The sequence below is a fragment of the Rhizopus delemar genome, genomic scaffold (assembly GCF_000149305.1).
Source record: "Rhizopus delemar RA 99-880 supercont3.2 genomic scaffold, whole genome shotgun sequence".
Classification (NCBI taxonomy): domain Eukaryota; kingdom Fungi; phylum Mucoromycota; class Mucoromycetes; order Mucorales; family Rhizopodaceae; genus Rhizopus; species Rhizopus delemar.
Window position 1 is genome coordinate 3,161,776 of NW_027137828.1, and position 16,383 is coordinate 3,178,158.

The following is a 16,383-nucleotide window of genomic DNA, read 5'->3' on the forward strand; positions in this document are numbered from 1 at the left end:
ATAATTCGGTTGAGAGAAGAAAAAAGCCTTTTTTTTTTACATGCAAATTTATTTTATTTTTTATTTTTTGCTTAAAAAGAATGCATACAAAACAATAAATATCATCGCGTTACTGTCCAATGTAATAACGATTGATCCAATCACGCACAAAGATACTTGCTTTGGATAATCTCTTTGATGTCCATTTTTTAAAGAAAGCTTCATGCGTCACGGGCTGTGATAAATAATCTAGAATGATCTCGACTACAGGTTTGATATCATTAATTGTATATCCGGATAACTTGACCAAATCAGAGGTCCACTTCGCTTGTCCAAGCATCTTCCTAGCAAGACAAAGAGAAGCAGCGGCCATCAAAGAGGGTCTGACGTTCATCAAACGATGATCAACATAACAAACCTCCATAAAATATTTAGACAAGATACGTGTATAAACGTCAGCAGTGGTATCTTCAGCAAGCAAACGACGTAAAAAATTCATGGGATTCGCATAACACAAGCGGAAATCAAGCACTTGAAGAATGAAGCACTCGGCACGTACCAGCTCATCTTCATCAATTGATTCGCCTGCTGTACTAAGAAATTGTTCTAACGCAGGGCAATACATTTCTTCAAACTTGGTAGCAACAAAAAGAGCAGTAGCACCCACCAACTGAAGTTTACCCAACGCAACCGTACGTTGAGACAAGAAGCGATCAATGATATTGACAGCTAAAAACAAAGTCTCAGGTAAGAGTGAAAAAAGATAATGTGTTTCAATAACCCAATCGATAAGAATACTACGTGTATTCCAAGTAATTTCATGCTGTGTATGAGTAGCATAATCACCATCAGCCATATTGTTTGTTTCAGCCAAATGAAGGTTATGAAAGATTTCATCTGCATATTCAGCTACCATCATTGGATCATTGCCTTGAACCTCTTGCAATAAAGATTTAGAGTGAAGCATCAGGTTTTTGGCACGCAATTCTTGCTGTTTATCATATTCAGCCGCTTCATCATCTACCACGAAATCAAGAGGAGGAGCATCTTGAGCAAAGTACTTTTCTTTATACAATCTGATCTTTTTGCGGCATTCTTCCACTTCGTCGTCGTCCGCTTCAAATGAACGCTTGGTACTAAGTTGTTTGCTGATAGGTGTCGTCTTTTTAAACAAGTGTTTCATACGATCAGGCACAACAATAGGCAAGATAGGAACAATAGCAATCTCGTGTTCAGGCTTTTCTTTGTATCTTGTCTTGTTGTCTTCAAAGAAATCTTTTACGAGTTCCTCTTGCTCTTGCTCTCTTTTGTTGTCTTGGGTATCTTTTATGAGTGGTTTGTCGTCACCATAAACCTTGATTTTATTTCCACCAGGTATTTTTGAGGACTGTTAAAAAATAGTCAGCATTTTATTATTGTTTCATATAGCCTTTTTTTTTTTTTACATTTAAAAGGACAGTGGCATTTGCTTTTTTGTTATTATTGCTTTTATCAGAAAGGACAGGTCTATCCTTCTGTAATTGAATGGTAGTATTAATAGCACCTTTACTTGCTGTGTGAGAAGAATTATTTGATTTTGTTAATAATTCACTAGATTTCGAATCTGTAACATTTTCCTATTGTTTTACATTTAGTATTTTTAATAACTAGAAAAATAAACAACTTACGCGTTGTCTGATAATACGATTCATTCTAATGTAAATAAATATATATAATGAAAGAAGGTGTAGCTTTTTCTTTTTTTTTTTTATTGCTGTACAAATGTAAGAAAAAGAATGTTTTTTATAAATGAAAAATAATTATAAAACTGTTTTTCTCTTTATAAAGAAACAAGAGATTAAATAAATAAAGAGCAATATACAATAAAAAGAAGAATATTTCTTTTTCTTTCAAGAAATGTATATCACTGATAGGCAAAGAGAAAGAAAGAGAGCTTTGTTCAACACAAAATAGGGAGAAGAGGAGAAATTCTTTATGTAAAAAAAAATTATGTGTGACGTTCACCATAGACACACACCAAAAAATCAAGTTTGAACAAGATCAAATTTTGTGACCGTAGTGGGCACGTGATGATATTAAACTAAAAATCCTTAGGAGACAAAGGAAAGAGAAAAGAGCAAGTAGGGAAAAAGAACTGCCAATCAAAGAATCGTTGCTTTTGGTTAACTGATGATGGACGAGATACCTTATCATAGCACAGGAGGAAATCGATACATAAAGATGAACGACAGACAGAAGGGAGTTGTGAATCGGGTTCGGAACGATGCTTCATCAGATCTTCACGTAGAAAGTAGAGTTTAAGTTGTTTTAATTTTTTTTTGTCAAGAGTTTCATCAAGAGGTAACCAATATTGCCAAAGAGTGGCCTTGGTGAGTTTCTTCCACTAGAAATGACTATTGGACTGTAGACGTTTATCAAAGAACATTATCATATGTGTAGTTTTAACCTTGCTATCCAAAAGGGTATGCAACATCAACAATACAACAAAGAAGACTTTAGATTTATTAGTGAGCTACTCACCCTCAAAACATCAAATTTAATTGATTCCTTACAGGCTACTTGTATTAGACTAAAAAGCTTCTAAAGGATCTCTGACTATTATAACAAGGGATTTTTATTGAAGGATAATTACTTTATACTCATGGCATATACGTTTAGATTAATCAATGTTGATTTTAAAAGTCGTATCAAAAATAAAAAGCGATTCATGAGGTTGTCAAGAGATGATTTAATGATAGTATCAAGTACAACAGCAATCGTTCCATTAGTGAAAAGAAACAACATGGTGACCATAAGCAAAAAAATGGATCCCACTTTCTCCAAACAATAACAAACCAGCTAGTCCTTACAAGAAAAGAATAATTAAGGTGATGACTCTTTTTCCTGAATCTATGAAAGGGAAACTTACTGCTCCTATCCGTTCGATTACCAATACTGTTAAGAAAATATCAGAGAGTTCGCAAGGGAAAACCAAATTTATCCATGTTGCTGAAGCTTTTACTAGTCAAACATGAAATCAATGCAAATACGATTTCAGCCGGACCAAAACGAAAAGTACATGCTGTCCTCGAGTGTAACTCTTGTAGTACAGTGTGGAATCGTGATGTGATGGCTGCCAAAAACACGCACTCGATTTGTACAAACATGTCACAGCGTTATATCCCAAATACATGAATTTCATTTTTGGGAATGGTTGCAAACGCCATAACGAGTTCTCATCCTTTACCTACTGCGTAAGTTGTATATACCATTTCTTATCTTTTCTAGCGTTCATTTCATGTATTTATAGCTTTTAGTGTCTCTCTCTCTCTCTCTTTCACTACTTGTCAAACTGCCTTAACCGTTATCGATTAGGATCAACATTTCACTCTCTTGTTTCCAAATTACTTTTTTTTTTATTCTTTCCAAAAAATTGAAAAATACAGTATTTGATGTACATTAAATTCTATTGTTCTCTTTTAAACTCTTGACCTTCGAACAGGCGGACGATGGCCCAATGAATCATGTCTTCTCAGAAAATACCTTTTTCTCCATAAATCACCATATTCCTCCTCTTCCTCTTCCTCTTCATCATCGTCATAATAATCATCATTAAAATGCGGATGACGATTGTTTAAGATGATATTACTAGATGACCAAGGTCTCTCTGGTGACATGTATCGATCATGACTGCTACTCGGTTGGGTATAATGATGATCCTCGTCATCCTCTTGCTCTTCTTCACTCACTTCAGGCTCATACATATACAGTGTGGGCACCTCCTCAAATCGCACCTTCTTTTTTTGTTGTTCCTGTTGTTGAGTAGGTAGCTTCTTTCTTTGGATCCTTTGACTCAACTGAGGACTGAGGACATTCATCGGAGGTGGACGGTATTGAACCGGCTTTCGCTTGATCTGTGAATGTTGCGGCTGTGGTGAGAGGATGGGTGACAGAGAGTATGGTTGTTGGCTCAACATGGAATTATAAGCTGCTGCTGCATTCATGATATATTGTGCAGCAGTCATGACAGGTAAATAGTTGGGTTGATTGAATAAGATCGGACTGCTGTTATTGTTTGTGTACATTGGATGAAACATGCCAGGATTATACACTGCAGGATTCATCATGGCCTGCTGCTGCTGTATTGGCTGTGGTGGCTGCTGTATTGGTTGAGGTGGCTGCTGTATTGGCTGCCTGGTTGGAACGATATTGGTGTAGACATCAATTGTATTTGAAAATGTTTGAATAGCACAGTCCGTGGGTTGATTTGGCTTATAAGCTCTAATGATTCGAACCACATTCTCCCAAAAATCAAGTGACATCTTTTTAAACTTGGATTCAGGTTGATTATGGTGTATGTTGCTTGGGTCATCATTATTACGAAGGTCTAATACAATAATCTTTACTGAATTATCCGGTCTTTCATCTACTACATGTGGCACTCTTCCTTCTTTTTTAATGCCCGTCACTAATTCTATCTATTTAAGCAAACTATACTTATGATTATCGCTATCGCTACCTGTTATCACTGGAGGTATTCTATTCTCTGTTGTTTTTCTTCTTATTCGAACATGAGGATCCGGTTTATCAGGTGAACAGTGAACATAAAGCACAACAGGATCGTTTGGTCCACAAACAGTTGTGGTATCAAGATGAGTCAAGTTGGTGGATTCCAGTTTGAATAGTTTTTTTTAAAAAAAAAAAAAAAAAAAAAAAAAGAAAAAAAAAAAAAAGAAAAAAAAAAAAAAGGAAGAAAGAGAAAAAGGTAATGAAGTGTAACAATAAACAAGTACAGTGAGTATGATTGTTTATTTGTGCGTGTGTATAAATGGCAATTTATGTTTAAAAAAAAAAGATAGGTTAATTTGAGTAGATAAGATTTTCTTAAAAGTAGAATACTCTAAATTTTTAATCTCATTGTTTATGAACATGCTCTTTATTAAATATTCTCTAAAGAAGCATCTTGCTGTGCTTCAGCTGCAATATTCATACGAGCTTTTATTGCACTCTTTCTTTGTGTGGAATAATGAGATTGACCATTATTATCGTAACCCATACCAGCCAAATACTGCTCATCCGTCAGTTCTTGTTCGGGTGGTGCTGCAAATCCAGTACGATGCGTCTTTTGGGGTTCCATATCATTGGATGTGACTACATTACGACGAGATCTTGCTCCTCTTCTCTTTCGTCTATAACGCGGTACTTAGTATGATACATAATAATCAGGCTAGCTTACCTTGATTCTCGTATCTGATCCTTTTCCATTCGTTCGATCATCGCATCCGTTAGTTCAATAATAGCAGGCGTAAAGTTCTCTGTGATCTGATGATCTCGAAGTGCACTTGTCAGATAACTCGGTTCTTGAGATTGTTGTTCCTCTTCACCCAAAACCAATAAGGATTTTTTGTAAACATGGATTTGTTCACGTATTAAATGGGCTATAGCAGTCCTATGAAGCACATCATCAGTCTCTCTTTGTAAACATGGATCTCGTCCTCTTTACTTGAATTCACCACCCAAACCCAATTCCTTAACGAGCCTTTCAGCAAATTCTTCTGGGCTGTTCTTTGGACAGCTAATGTCCCATTCAAACTGATCAATGAGCTCTCTGTTTCCTACTGTGATGTCCAATTTTACAATCGTCTTTAGTTCTTCTGTCTCTTGTGGATTCGATGCACTTAGGTTATAATCTTCTAATTGTTCCTTGATTGATTTTGCAATAGGTTCAACAAACAAACTGAGTGGCAATCTCAAGTCTAGGCAAATCACTTCTGCGAATTGTTCAAATGTGATTAAAGACTCTAGGTTCAAATACAATGTTAGTCCATGTGTAAAATATACGTTTGATAATAAAAACCATTCAAGTTCCAAGTGAATGTATCTCTTAGTTTATATCCTTCAATTTCCAAGTCAATTCTAATAGGCACAAGACATTCCTCTTTCTCTGCTTGCTCCTTCACAGCCTCTGTTGAGCTTAGATGGGTCTAATTAGCACAGAATGTAACTCGCATTATTGAAATCTTACAAACTAAATCGAACTTGCTGCCTTCTTCTCTTCTCACCAGGATATTTTATTTTGTGTTGAAAGCCTGTCTTGCCGTTACCAAATGACTGATATCCAGGTCCAAACAGCAGTGTCGGATTTTGACTTCGGATCCTTCTTTCCATGTTGGCTTGCTCAATCACCTTTTTCTTTTCTTGTGCAATCTCCACATGACGCTTATATTGCGTGTCCAATATGGCCTGGTACGCCTCGTCACGCTTTTCATATTGTCGTAATGTCTTTTGAGCTGCTTCGGACGAAGTTGGTTTTAGGTTGAATGGTTGCTGCTGCTGTTGTTGTTGCTGTTTCGATTGCACACGCACCATGTCTTGAAAATTAGAATTAGTTGGTATCCTTTGCTGAAGTAATTGGTTTTGCAAGTTGGCTTGCATATTAATTTAAGTGAGAAAAAAAAAAAAAACGTTTATAAAAAATTCTACATTTTATTGACTTTTAAAAAAAAATGCTTATTCAAAAGTGATTTTCATAAAGACATAAACACTTTACCCAACTTTAGAGTTTAGTAGAAAGAACATTGATCTTCTTTAAAAGAAAAGACGTTAATAAACATATTTTATTTTTTTGACAAAACAATTCAAAGAGTGCACCAAAAGAAAAGCTTTTACTATTCAATGTTACTATCTGTGCTTTCGTTCCTGAAAACAAGAAGTTGTCATGCAATCTTACATGGTTTATATAGCTTTTTGATTGGCTAATTGAAAGCAGAGGAAAGAAGTAGAGTTGAAGGGTCAATCAATGAGCAACTGGATCGATATTGAAATAAATCATTCAATGAACCCACACAAACTCTTACAACTATTTGAAGATTCTTTTCACAGGAAGGAAGTCCACTGGATAACACTGATAAGGTCAAACATAAAATTTGAGCAACCCAATTTTATCATTTACTTTTAATAGGCGTAACACACTTTGATCATGGGCCAGTTCAAGTAGATAAACAGGTTGGTAGGCTTTGAACTTTTTGATGGATCTCAAAAAGATGGCAGACGCTCTAGAGAAGGCCGCATCCTACGATCGACAAGAGAATGCAAACGAATAAAGCGATAGGTTTATATCAAAAATGGCATCAAGGTAGGCTATTTGTCTTGTGTTCATGACCGCCAAAGGGAAGAGAAACTTGATAGAGTATGTGCACTCCAAAGGAACATGAGAATGTGCTGCTCTAAAAAAAAAATAAACTTTTTTAAAAACCTTGTTTGCACCCTTACACGTGTTGGCAATAAGAAAAGAGCGATAGACAGGGTGATACCATCATGGTCCTACTTCACCTGATTCTCACAAGAGACACCCTTTTGTACAAGAATGAATTTGTCGGTGATAATTTTTGATTGTGCTTACTTTTATATTTTGGGAATAGTTGAGCTGGGAAGGAAGTGGGCTAATATATAAAAGTAGATTGGGCTGGTTATCCCCTGTGTTTTCTTGTAACGCGTATAAAGTCCATTGTGAATGATGCTTGATGAACCCGTCGGTTAGGATCCAGTGAAGGTGGAATTATTTGTTTATGGTTGATGTCATCCTTCTTTGATTTCTTGCATGTAAAAGAAGAGTGGCTTGATATAAATAAGAAACAGTCATAAAGCACTCTATTCTTTATAAAACAAATTAGATGTGGGGAGGACCATATAAAGTAAGTTGTGTAATTCATCCCTCCTACTGTCCTTGACTTATCACAGCCTCTCTGGCTCTTTTCAACCTTCAAGAGGGATTTCGATCCTATCTTGACATTGTGAGTTTTCAAGCGATGTGAAACAAGTAGATTGAAAGCCTTTGTCCGAAAAGATTGTGCTGTGATGTAGATAGGATTGCCTGCTTTTTGTTTACAAGGTTCGTGTCGGCATCCAAACAAAATGAATCTAAACTAAATTTATTTGATATATTCTGACTTCAAATATGGCTGCTACAATGGGATGATAAAGCAAAAAGAAAAGGTATATTGTCTGTAAAGTACAGTCTTTTCGTATAGGAACCAAGTATGGCTAGAAAAGTAAAGAATGATTCTTGTGAAGATACTTGTTGATTATAAAAGAACAAATGTGATACACAGCAAATAATAAAGCATTCCCCCCCTCCCTCCTCCTCTAATGTGTTTCTTTTTATGCTCCTTGATATATCAGCCGAGGTCACAAAAAGACGATGAATATCACACGTCTTTTGATAAAGAAAGAAAGAAAAAAAGAGAGACACGAGAAATGATTGACAAGCGGTTTTTTAATTCGTTTTTCTTTATAAAAAAGAAATGCACAATCACATCACACACACATACACACTTGCCTATTTCAAATACTCTTATCGATCCACAAAGAAGATTGAACTCATCCACTCTCTTTTGATTCTTATTTCCCTTTCACTACTGCCATCAACAGATGGAAACATGCGACGGTGGATTAAAAAGTGGGCGATTGTACCATTTTAGTCTTTTTCTGGAATAAATTGATTGGTAATAGGATCTGATTGCGTAAACAGAGGTAGAGTAAGGTCTGTAGGGCGTACATTATTATTTTATCGTCATGGATACATCAATGACATCGACGCGTCAGATGCTGAGATGGAGTTGAAAAAAAGGTTGAAGGGTATGAATTCTGATCTACTGAAAGAGATACAAAAAAGAAAAGAATGGCATGATGTCAGAAATCAAAGAGAGAATTCATAAAATATATATTTGTGGGCACAGACACTGGTGAAAGTAGATCACTCTTTATTACCCCCCAAGTCTTTTATTCTTGATCCAGTCAAGTTCTTTTTATAAACTTTCATCTTTTTAAAAATTAAGTTTGAACGGATAAATCAAAAACAGGGAGTGGATCTTTTACATTATTTGATCATGCCGATCTCTTTTCCTTCTTTTGAGGATTCATCAACCGTATCTAAGCCTGCCTGCGCTTTTATCTGAGAACCAAGCAATAAAGAAAAAAAAAAAAAACTCCTGAAAGTTTTTTTTTGTTTATATTCCCTAAAATATGTTGTGTTGAGAATATTTAAAGAATAAAGCATTTTTTGTAATACTACATATCATCCCCCCCACCTCCTTTTCTCTTTTTTTTTTTAAAAAAAAAAACTTTTTGCGTGATTTTTTATTGAATAAACACAAACAAGATGACAATGCATTTTTTGTGTACAGCTTAAAAGAGGTATTTATGCCTTGTCTATCATGAGCTCTTGAACGTCATTTGTAAAATAAATAAATAAAAAGAGGGGGAAATAGTGTACTCCGAAGAGTCGTTTTATAATGCAAAAGAATTATGTGTTGATGAAAATCGATAAGACTTTTTTTCTACTTTCTGCTAAAGGGGGTTTCTCATTCAGTGTATGACTATGATTAGAACCTCAGATTCTTATCGGTATTTGAATGACGTTTTTTTTTTTTAGTTTCTTTAGGGTATGTGTAGAGTGAAGAGGGATGAAAAGAGTAGATAAAGTGACGTAGAAGAGAGTGTAAAAGCAGAAAAGGCTGAACCCTGATCAAAGGTTACAATCTGAGTTGATGGCTATCGACGTAATTATTTTTTTAGTCTTATCTCAACCCATATCCGATGTTATTTGCGGTATTTTAAATTTATCATATTTTTTCCTTTATTAAGCTTTATCTGTTTTTAATTGTCAAAAAAGCAATTATCAGGCACCCTGTGACTGAAACAATTTGAGATTTAATATAAATAGGCAAGCTTTCTTTTAATTATCTTTTTTTTATTTAAAATTTTATTTATTAAAGAAAATGGATCTTATTAACAAAGGAGTTGAATTGATTAGAAGATCAACATTGAAATCACATAAAAGAAGTTCAAGTCAAGATTCAACTATTTCAAATACACCAAGTATATCAAATAGTATTACAAGTGATGATGGAAGTTGTTATTCTGCAAGTACACCAGGACAAACACCCAGTAGAAATTCTACTTCTTCAGCACATCATCTCCCTCCTTCATTCGCATTCACACCTATTCATCAACAAGGTAAATCTCAATTGACATTTATTTCCATATAAAGTAAATATCTAACCCCATCCTCAATAGAACCTATACCCATCCACTCACCCACCAATAAAACCAAACAAGAAACATTAAATGCCATTCCTGATTATCTATCGACCTCACCCACCCGTGCTTCACCTCTTTCTCCTCTACCCAGAAAAATGGATCAGCAACCGACCGATGGTTATTTTAGTATACCAGCCACGACCTCCAACGAATCAGATTGTCAGCAACACCCATGTCCCCAATCGAACTCCGCTATTCCTCCTCTTCCTCGTTCTCCGATCAAAACTCATTTTTCTCCTCGTCCGGTCCATGTGACCCGGGTGAGCACCCACGCCGTGCCTCGCACTAAATATTCAGCGGCGAATAAACAACGCCGTCGGATGCACCGCAAATTACAGCTGGATGATTTTATCCTGAAGCGTACGGTTGGCACCGGTTCCTTTGGTCGTGTTCATTTGGCACAGAGTAAGGTGAATGGTAAACACTATGCGATCAAGGCTTTGGATAAATACGATGTGGTTCGATTAAAACAAGTAGAACATATCAACAATGAACCGACCATCTTGCGAGAAGTCGCCCATCCGTTTGTGGTGACCCTGTGGGATGCCTTTCAAGATGATACACATTTATTTATGGTGATGGATTATGTGCCTGGTGGTGAATTATTCAGTATTTTACGTAAACAAAAGAAATTCTCTGAACAAGCAGCTAAATTCTATGCGGCTGAAGTGGTCTTGGCCTTGGCTTATTTACATGAACAAGATATTGTCTATCGTGATTTGAAACCAGAGAATATCTTGGTGGATGATCGAGGTCATGTCAAATTGACTGATTTTGGTTTTGCGAAACGTATCGAGGATACCACTTGGACTGTCTGTGGGACACCTGATTATTTGGCCCCTGAGATCATCATCTCCAAAGGATACACAAAGGCTGTTGACTGGTGGGGTTTAGGTGTCTTGATCTTTGAGATGGTGACTGGAAAAGCACCGTTTATTGACAAGAACCCGGTAAATTTGTATCAAAAGATATTGGAATGTCGTGTGGAGTGGCCTGAAGAAATGAGTGGTGATCTCAAAGATTTACTACAAAATTTACTGACATCCGATTTGGAAGTACGATTTACGAGTAAAGAAATCAAGAAACATGCCTGGTTTTCAGATATCGATTTTGATCAAGTATTAAAACGTAAAGCTAAACCACCCCATGTGCCAAAAGTAAAAGATGATGGTGACAGTACTTGTTTTGCTAAATACAAAGAACCCACTCATGTCTATGGCAATGTTCGTACTGACCCATTTCGATCCAAGTTTCCTGCATTCTAATATTCCCCCCTTCTCTTATTTATTTGCATCCTCTCCCATTGATAAAATTAAAACCTTTTTTTTGCATCCCATTCATAATAAAACATTATTTCTTCACATGTCAATAATAACCTGGCTAAAACACATTTTTAGTTAAATTATCTAAATCCAATATTGCATCATCACCAGTCCAGTTTCAAACAAGCTTTCAATCGTATCATCACATAATCTTTATCCTAAATCAAGCATAGCTTCATCTTTATCAATTTAAGCTCATCCAACTTTATCATCGCATTCACTTCCCACACTAATCATCCAACATGAGAAAAAATGAACGGATAAACAATGGCTACAGAAATCATTTGATACCCTATCTTGTCCTCTTCTATTTGTTCACTTGTCATGAAACCTTGAGGCTTCTATCGTCATTCTCTTGAAACGCATCCAATCAATAAATCATGGCCCCCCCCCTATCAACAGGAAACAAAACGCAAAGACGAATCAACTCCGACTTCCCATGATACTGCTGGTTTTGCAAAGAATGAAGAGACGCCCCGTTCGATCTGAAGCTTGTAGATAGAGCGCAGTAAGAATGAACTGGTCAAGGTTGCTGATAAGAACAAGCTTTTTCTTTACAAAGAGACTTTTTTGATAGAATCAAATAAAATTGTTTTTTTTTTATTATTCTTCTTTTATAAGCATGCCTGTACTGTTTGAGTATTCGCTTGTCATTTTTGCTTATTTCACAAAAGTCCCTCTTTTCAACATAACAATGATCCAGCAGTACTCTAGAAGGGATCTTTTGACTCGTCATCCCTACTTGTATGATTCTCGCCATCAACGCATGTTTGCCTTCCAAGGGAGCAATCCAGTGAATCCCATCGGACGATCTGGTCAGGCCTCAGCTACAGAACAGTAGAGAGACTTTTCGTTTGCAACCTGACCCTCTTTCCTTTCTCCATCTCCATTTATCCACCCAAGAGGACGGATGCTTACTGTAAAAGCCATCCATCTGCTCAGCCCACTCTTTTCCAAACACACTCAGTTCTCTACTGGACTGTGATCTGCCCGTGGTCATTCAGGCAAAAGGTTGTACAACGGCCATGATCAAGCCATGGGTCGACCGACCGTCTGAACCCACCGATACAGACTGGCTAAAATGACTTTTTGACGGGCCTCATCCATCAGACGGTGAGTGAGGATCAGAGCATGCCCTTTTGAGACCATTGTCGTGACTTGATGGATCGAGGAGATGCAGTAAAGAAAATGAAACGAGGGCATGATGGATCCCTGTCTCAGGGTGTCTCATCCTGTTCTTTTGAACGGCATCCACATCCTCTTCTTGATCCCGGTTCAGTTGAGGTTTATGCCGTTTGGAAACCTGTGGTGTGCTCCTGCTGCTGCTGCAGGGTCAGGCTTATTTTGTCATCTCAAATCTTCCCTGTTGAGAACAGAGTGCGTATTGCCTTACATCATCTGTATCTCACTGATCCTGTTTTTCGTGTAAGATACTCTCTCACATCATGCATTCAACGGATCATGTCGTCCTTTTCAGTCTTCATCCATCCCTCTTTTTGTTGAACCCTCTTGCACTCCTTTTGAATTCATCTCAAGGCCCGTCCTTTTTATGAATTCCTTTCATTCAATTCTCTTTTGAAACCATGCTGATTTGAACACGAGATGACCTCATCTCGCTTGTTATCACTCATATCAAGACCTTGGCTGAAACCATCCATTGCGCTTGTGTTCATCCTGTCATCCTCAAGAACCGTTTCCCCACCCGAGATATACCTACAAAATAGCAGGGTGAATCATGTCTCATCCTACTTTTCACAAGTTTCCACTTTCACTCTCGGGAAGGATCGCAGTGATCGAGCCTGATTTTTTTTTCTTCTCGTGTTTCACCATCCCCTGTTCCCCTTTCTCTTGAACCCTTGTTTATCCGTTACACATGTTCCTATCCGAGATGGTCACTGTCGGAACCCTTCTTTGCTTGATCTGACACTGAGCTGTCCGAGGATGATTATCACATGTAAATAAAACCATCCTTTATCCACACACTTGATATCTGAGCTTGTGTGTCCCACATAAAAACCATGCTTTTAAAATGACACTGGAAATATGACAGCATGTTTATGTAAAAAAAAAAAAAAAAGTGAGTAACGATCGCTGAATCAGCAGCAAGAACAAGACAGTCCTCTCTTCTCCTTGGGCAAGTCCAGGATGCATACTTTTTTAGTGTCAGAGATGACAGGGCTCACTGTACCGATTCTATCCTGACATTTGATATTTCTCTCATCGTTTGCATGTCATCATCCCAAGGGATTCATGCCTTTGTATATCAAATAGACTCAAACCACTTGGGGCTGAGTCATGGTACTATACTCTTCTTTTCTACAAATAAAACAACCCTGTTTTTCTCTTGAAGAATTCGATTGTCATTCTTGTTGAGAATCAGATTGAAAAAAAGGGATAAAGGTTCCTCTTGTTTTTTAAATGTTATGTTTTCCAAGAGTCTTTTAGCGAATATAACGAAATCATTCGAAACAAAAAAAAAAAAAGGGATGCAACTCTGCAGAATCGAGTATTGACTGTGATATCCACCTTGACAAGTTTTAATCGGGTTTGCAAGGATTCGCTCCCCAACGCTCTTCACAAGAAGCACAAGACTTTTTTTCATGCTTACAAATCCTGATGGGATGCATATCAAAAGTACCTGAATCAATCCTTTACTCTTGTTATTCATGAATTACAGACGGCTGTACGATACTCTAGGAAATTGAATGTTGACTGATCATTCTGGAAATATACTTGTTTAACATGGCATACTGGTAAAGCATCCATTCGATTGAATCCAGAATGACATTGTCGACTGAGCTTTAGAAGAACATCAGAATAAAAGATATATCCTGTAAAGATCAATAGAAAACGACATGTCAAAGTTCTCCCCTAGATTTTTTGCATTGAATCTGATTGACTATGCTTACGACAGCAGATTTGTCACGGAACAGTCTATAGAATACAAAGTAGTGTGCTTTTTCTATCTGATGCAAACTTGCTTTGTTTAGTAAACCATATCAGTCATTAAAATAAATCGGATGACATTTATTAATCCCTTGTGTAAATAAAGACAGCAAGATGACAAGGAATGTTTTGATAAATAAACCTATGTTTGGTTATTTCTTATCCCCACTGCAGCAAAGATTATTTATAAAAATCAAGGCGCATGGATTCACAGGACATGTTGATCACCTTCTCTCAAGTTGAGCTCTAAAGTGATCATGTCTGTTCACTAACCCAACTCATATACAACCTTCAGACACTATCCAACTTTTGTTGTGCCAATCATGAAATAAAATGAATCATGCTGTATCTAAAAGAAGGAAAAGATACATCGTTTATCAATGCCTACAAACAGAATGAAACAGTCGCTTGTCTACAAGAACACAAGTAAAGGAAGACATGAAACACCTTATGGATCATGATGGTGCATGATTACATCATTTCCTTCTTCTTTGCCTGATTAGTAACCATCCTTTATGCTGACAAAAGATCGTAAAAAGAAAATTGACGCAATAAGATTCTGTTCTTTATGAGCATCTTGAATAGCTAAGCAAAGATTGTCATTTGCTGATCAGTGTTATAACAAAGGGCTTGAATGCACTTTTTTGCCTACTTCTATAGACAGTTGGCAAACAAAACCAGTTTACGACTTACGTTGCTCTGATCACTGGAGGAAACGGACTGTTCTTTTTTTTTTGACTCAAGATGATATCATCTGCTTTTTGAAGATACATCCGTGTCTGTATAGGCTACCCTTGATTTCAACAAGATAAAACATGAGAAAGGATTGCAAAATACGTCAATCGCTTAGAAACACTTGAAATCGAGAGTCAAGCATTCCTTTCGAAAGAGCTCGAGCTGTCCTTTTTTTTTTTTTTTTTTGGTCATTGTCACAAACGGTATGAATTGATTTCTTTTAGAAACCATAAAATAGGATGCCAAGGCAATATAGACTTCATTCAAAAACCATCCACTGGCAGGGATTGACTGGAGTGGGATTCGTTTTGCTTGAAATGGAATGGCTTGCGATTTCTGAAACTGTCGTTGCCAGTTGGATGCTCATCGCAATCATGCCACAGAATGCGCAAGACAAAAGTACACACTTATTCAAGCCATCTCTTTTTGCTTTTCATTCATTGAACTTTATTCTGTCAACTTTAGCTTATACTTCAAAGCACATCGATTTGAAGCTACTTGAAAGAAGAACGGGAATCCTGAAGCTCACACTCTCATGCGATATGTCTATCGATTTCTACCTTGTCCTCTACTGAGAATGTGCCAAGGGAGAAGTGACTCTTTTCGAAGGAGATGATAACCTCAGCAAAGACAAGAAATACCAATTAGAATAACTAGTGTAAATTCTATCCATCCACTTCAACTGCAACAAAAACCAAGGCCCGACTGAAAAAAACCTAGGTCGTTCAATTGATACCCAAAGATAGAATTCCAAGAAAGTGGTTACGGCAACTGTTCAGTTACAAATACAAAAATAATTTCTTGGAGAGGACATGTTTGTCTGTGATGAGGGATAAATAATACAAAGAAAAAGATTTAAAGTAAAAACAAAACTCGAATAAAATTGAATATCAAAAAAAGAAAGACAAATGAATCAAAAGAAATTCGATGATGCTTATTAGCTTTACAATCGACAATTGTTTACATCTTTTCAGATATCAACGGAACGTATAAAATCTTTTAAAGTTGATAAGAAGATGAATAAAAATGGGTCATCCGATGACCAGCACAGATGGTAGTGATAACAAAATAACATACGAGAGGTGGCTTGACGAATATCCAAATAAGGAAAAATACTTTAGCCAACTGAATTACTTGGTGACATTGCCACAGAAACCCATTTCGGAACCGCTACAAGCACCCTTCTATTTTTGTAAACCAATTCTTTTTTCTCGTTACCTCCTTCACAATATTCTTTTTTTTTTTTTTTCACTAGAGAGTACATGATTCAAAAGGATGTTAAGCGATTTCACAAGATCATCTTGCGCTGTGGGCTCAAGAC

General features: G+C 36.7%; 5 protein-coding genes across 5 annotated transcripts; 2 read left to right on the forward strand and 3 right to left on the reverse strand.

Annotated features, from left to right (window-relative positions):
* Positions 1-109: 109 nt before the first annotated feature.
* RO3G_03480 (uncharacterized protein) lies at positions 110-1,670 on the reverse strand (the record flags this gene model as incomplete). Its single annotated transcript, XM_067658070.1, has 3 exons — positions 110-1,366; positions 1,425-1,595; positions 1,647-1,670. The coding sequence occupies 3 exons, from the start codon at positions 1,668-1,670 to the stop codon at positions 110-112; spliced, it is 1,452 nt and encodes a 483-aa protein (XP_067514171.1).
* Positions 1,671-3,437: 1,767 nt separating this feature from the next.
* On the reverse strand, positions 3,438-3,983 carry RO3G_03481 (uncharacterized protein; the record flags this gene model as incomplete). Its single annotated transcript, XM_067658071.1, has 1 exon — positions 3,438-3,983. One exon carries the CDS (start codon positions 3,981-3,983, stop codon positions 3,438-3,440), a length of 546 nt encoding a protein of 181 aa, XP_067514172.1.
* Positions 3,984-4,897: 914 nt separating this feature from the next.
* RO3G_03482 (uncharacterized protein) lies at positions 4,898-6,393 on the reverse strand (the record flags this gene model as incomplete). Its single annotated transcript, XM_067658072.1, has 5 exons — positions 4,898-5,147; positions 5,195-5,407; positions 5,462-5,759; positions 5,816-5,874; positions 5,984-6,393. 5 exons carry the CDS (start codon positions 6,391-6,393, stop codon positions 4,898-4,900), a joined length of 1,230 nt encoding a protein of 409 aa, XP_067514173.1.
* Positions 6,394-9,737: 3,344 nt separating this feature from the next.
* Positions 9,738-11,324, forward strand: RO3G_03483 (uncharacterized protein; the record flags this gene model as incomplete). Its single annotated transcript, XM_067658073.1, has 2 exons — positions 9,738-9,975; positions 10,036-11,324. 2 exons carry the CDS (start codon positions 9,738-9,740, stop codon positions 11,322-11,324), a joined length of 1,527 nt encoding a protein of 508 aa, XP_067514174.1.
* A 679-nt stretch (positions 11,325-12,003) lies between these two features.
* On the forward strand, positions 12,004-12,222 carry RO3G_03484 (uncharacterized protein; the record flags this gene model as incomplete). The annotated part of the gene is made up of 1 exon (XM_067658074.1): positions 12,004-12,222. The coding sequence occupies one exon, from the start codon at positions 12,004-12,006 to the stop codon at positions 12,220-12,222; it is 219 nt and encodes a 72-aa protein (XP_067514175.1).
* Positions 12,223-16,383: the final 4,161 nt, after the last annotated feature.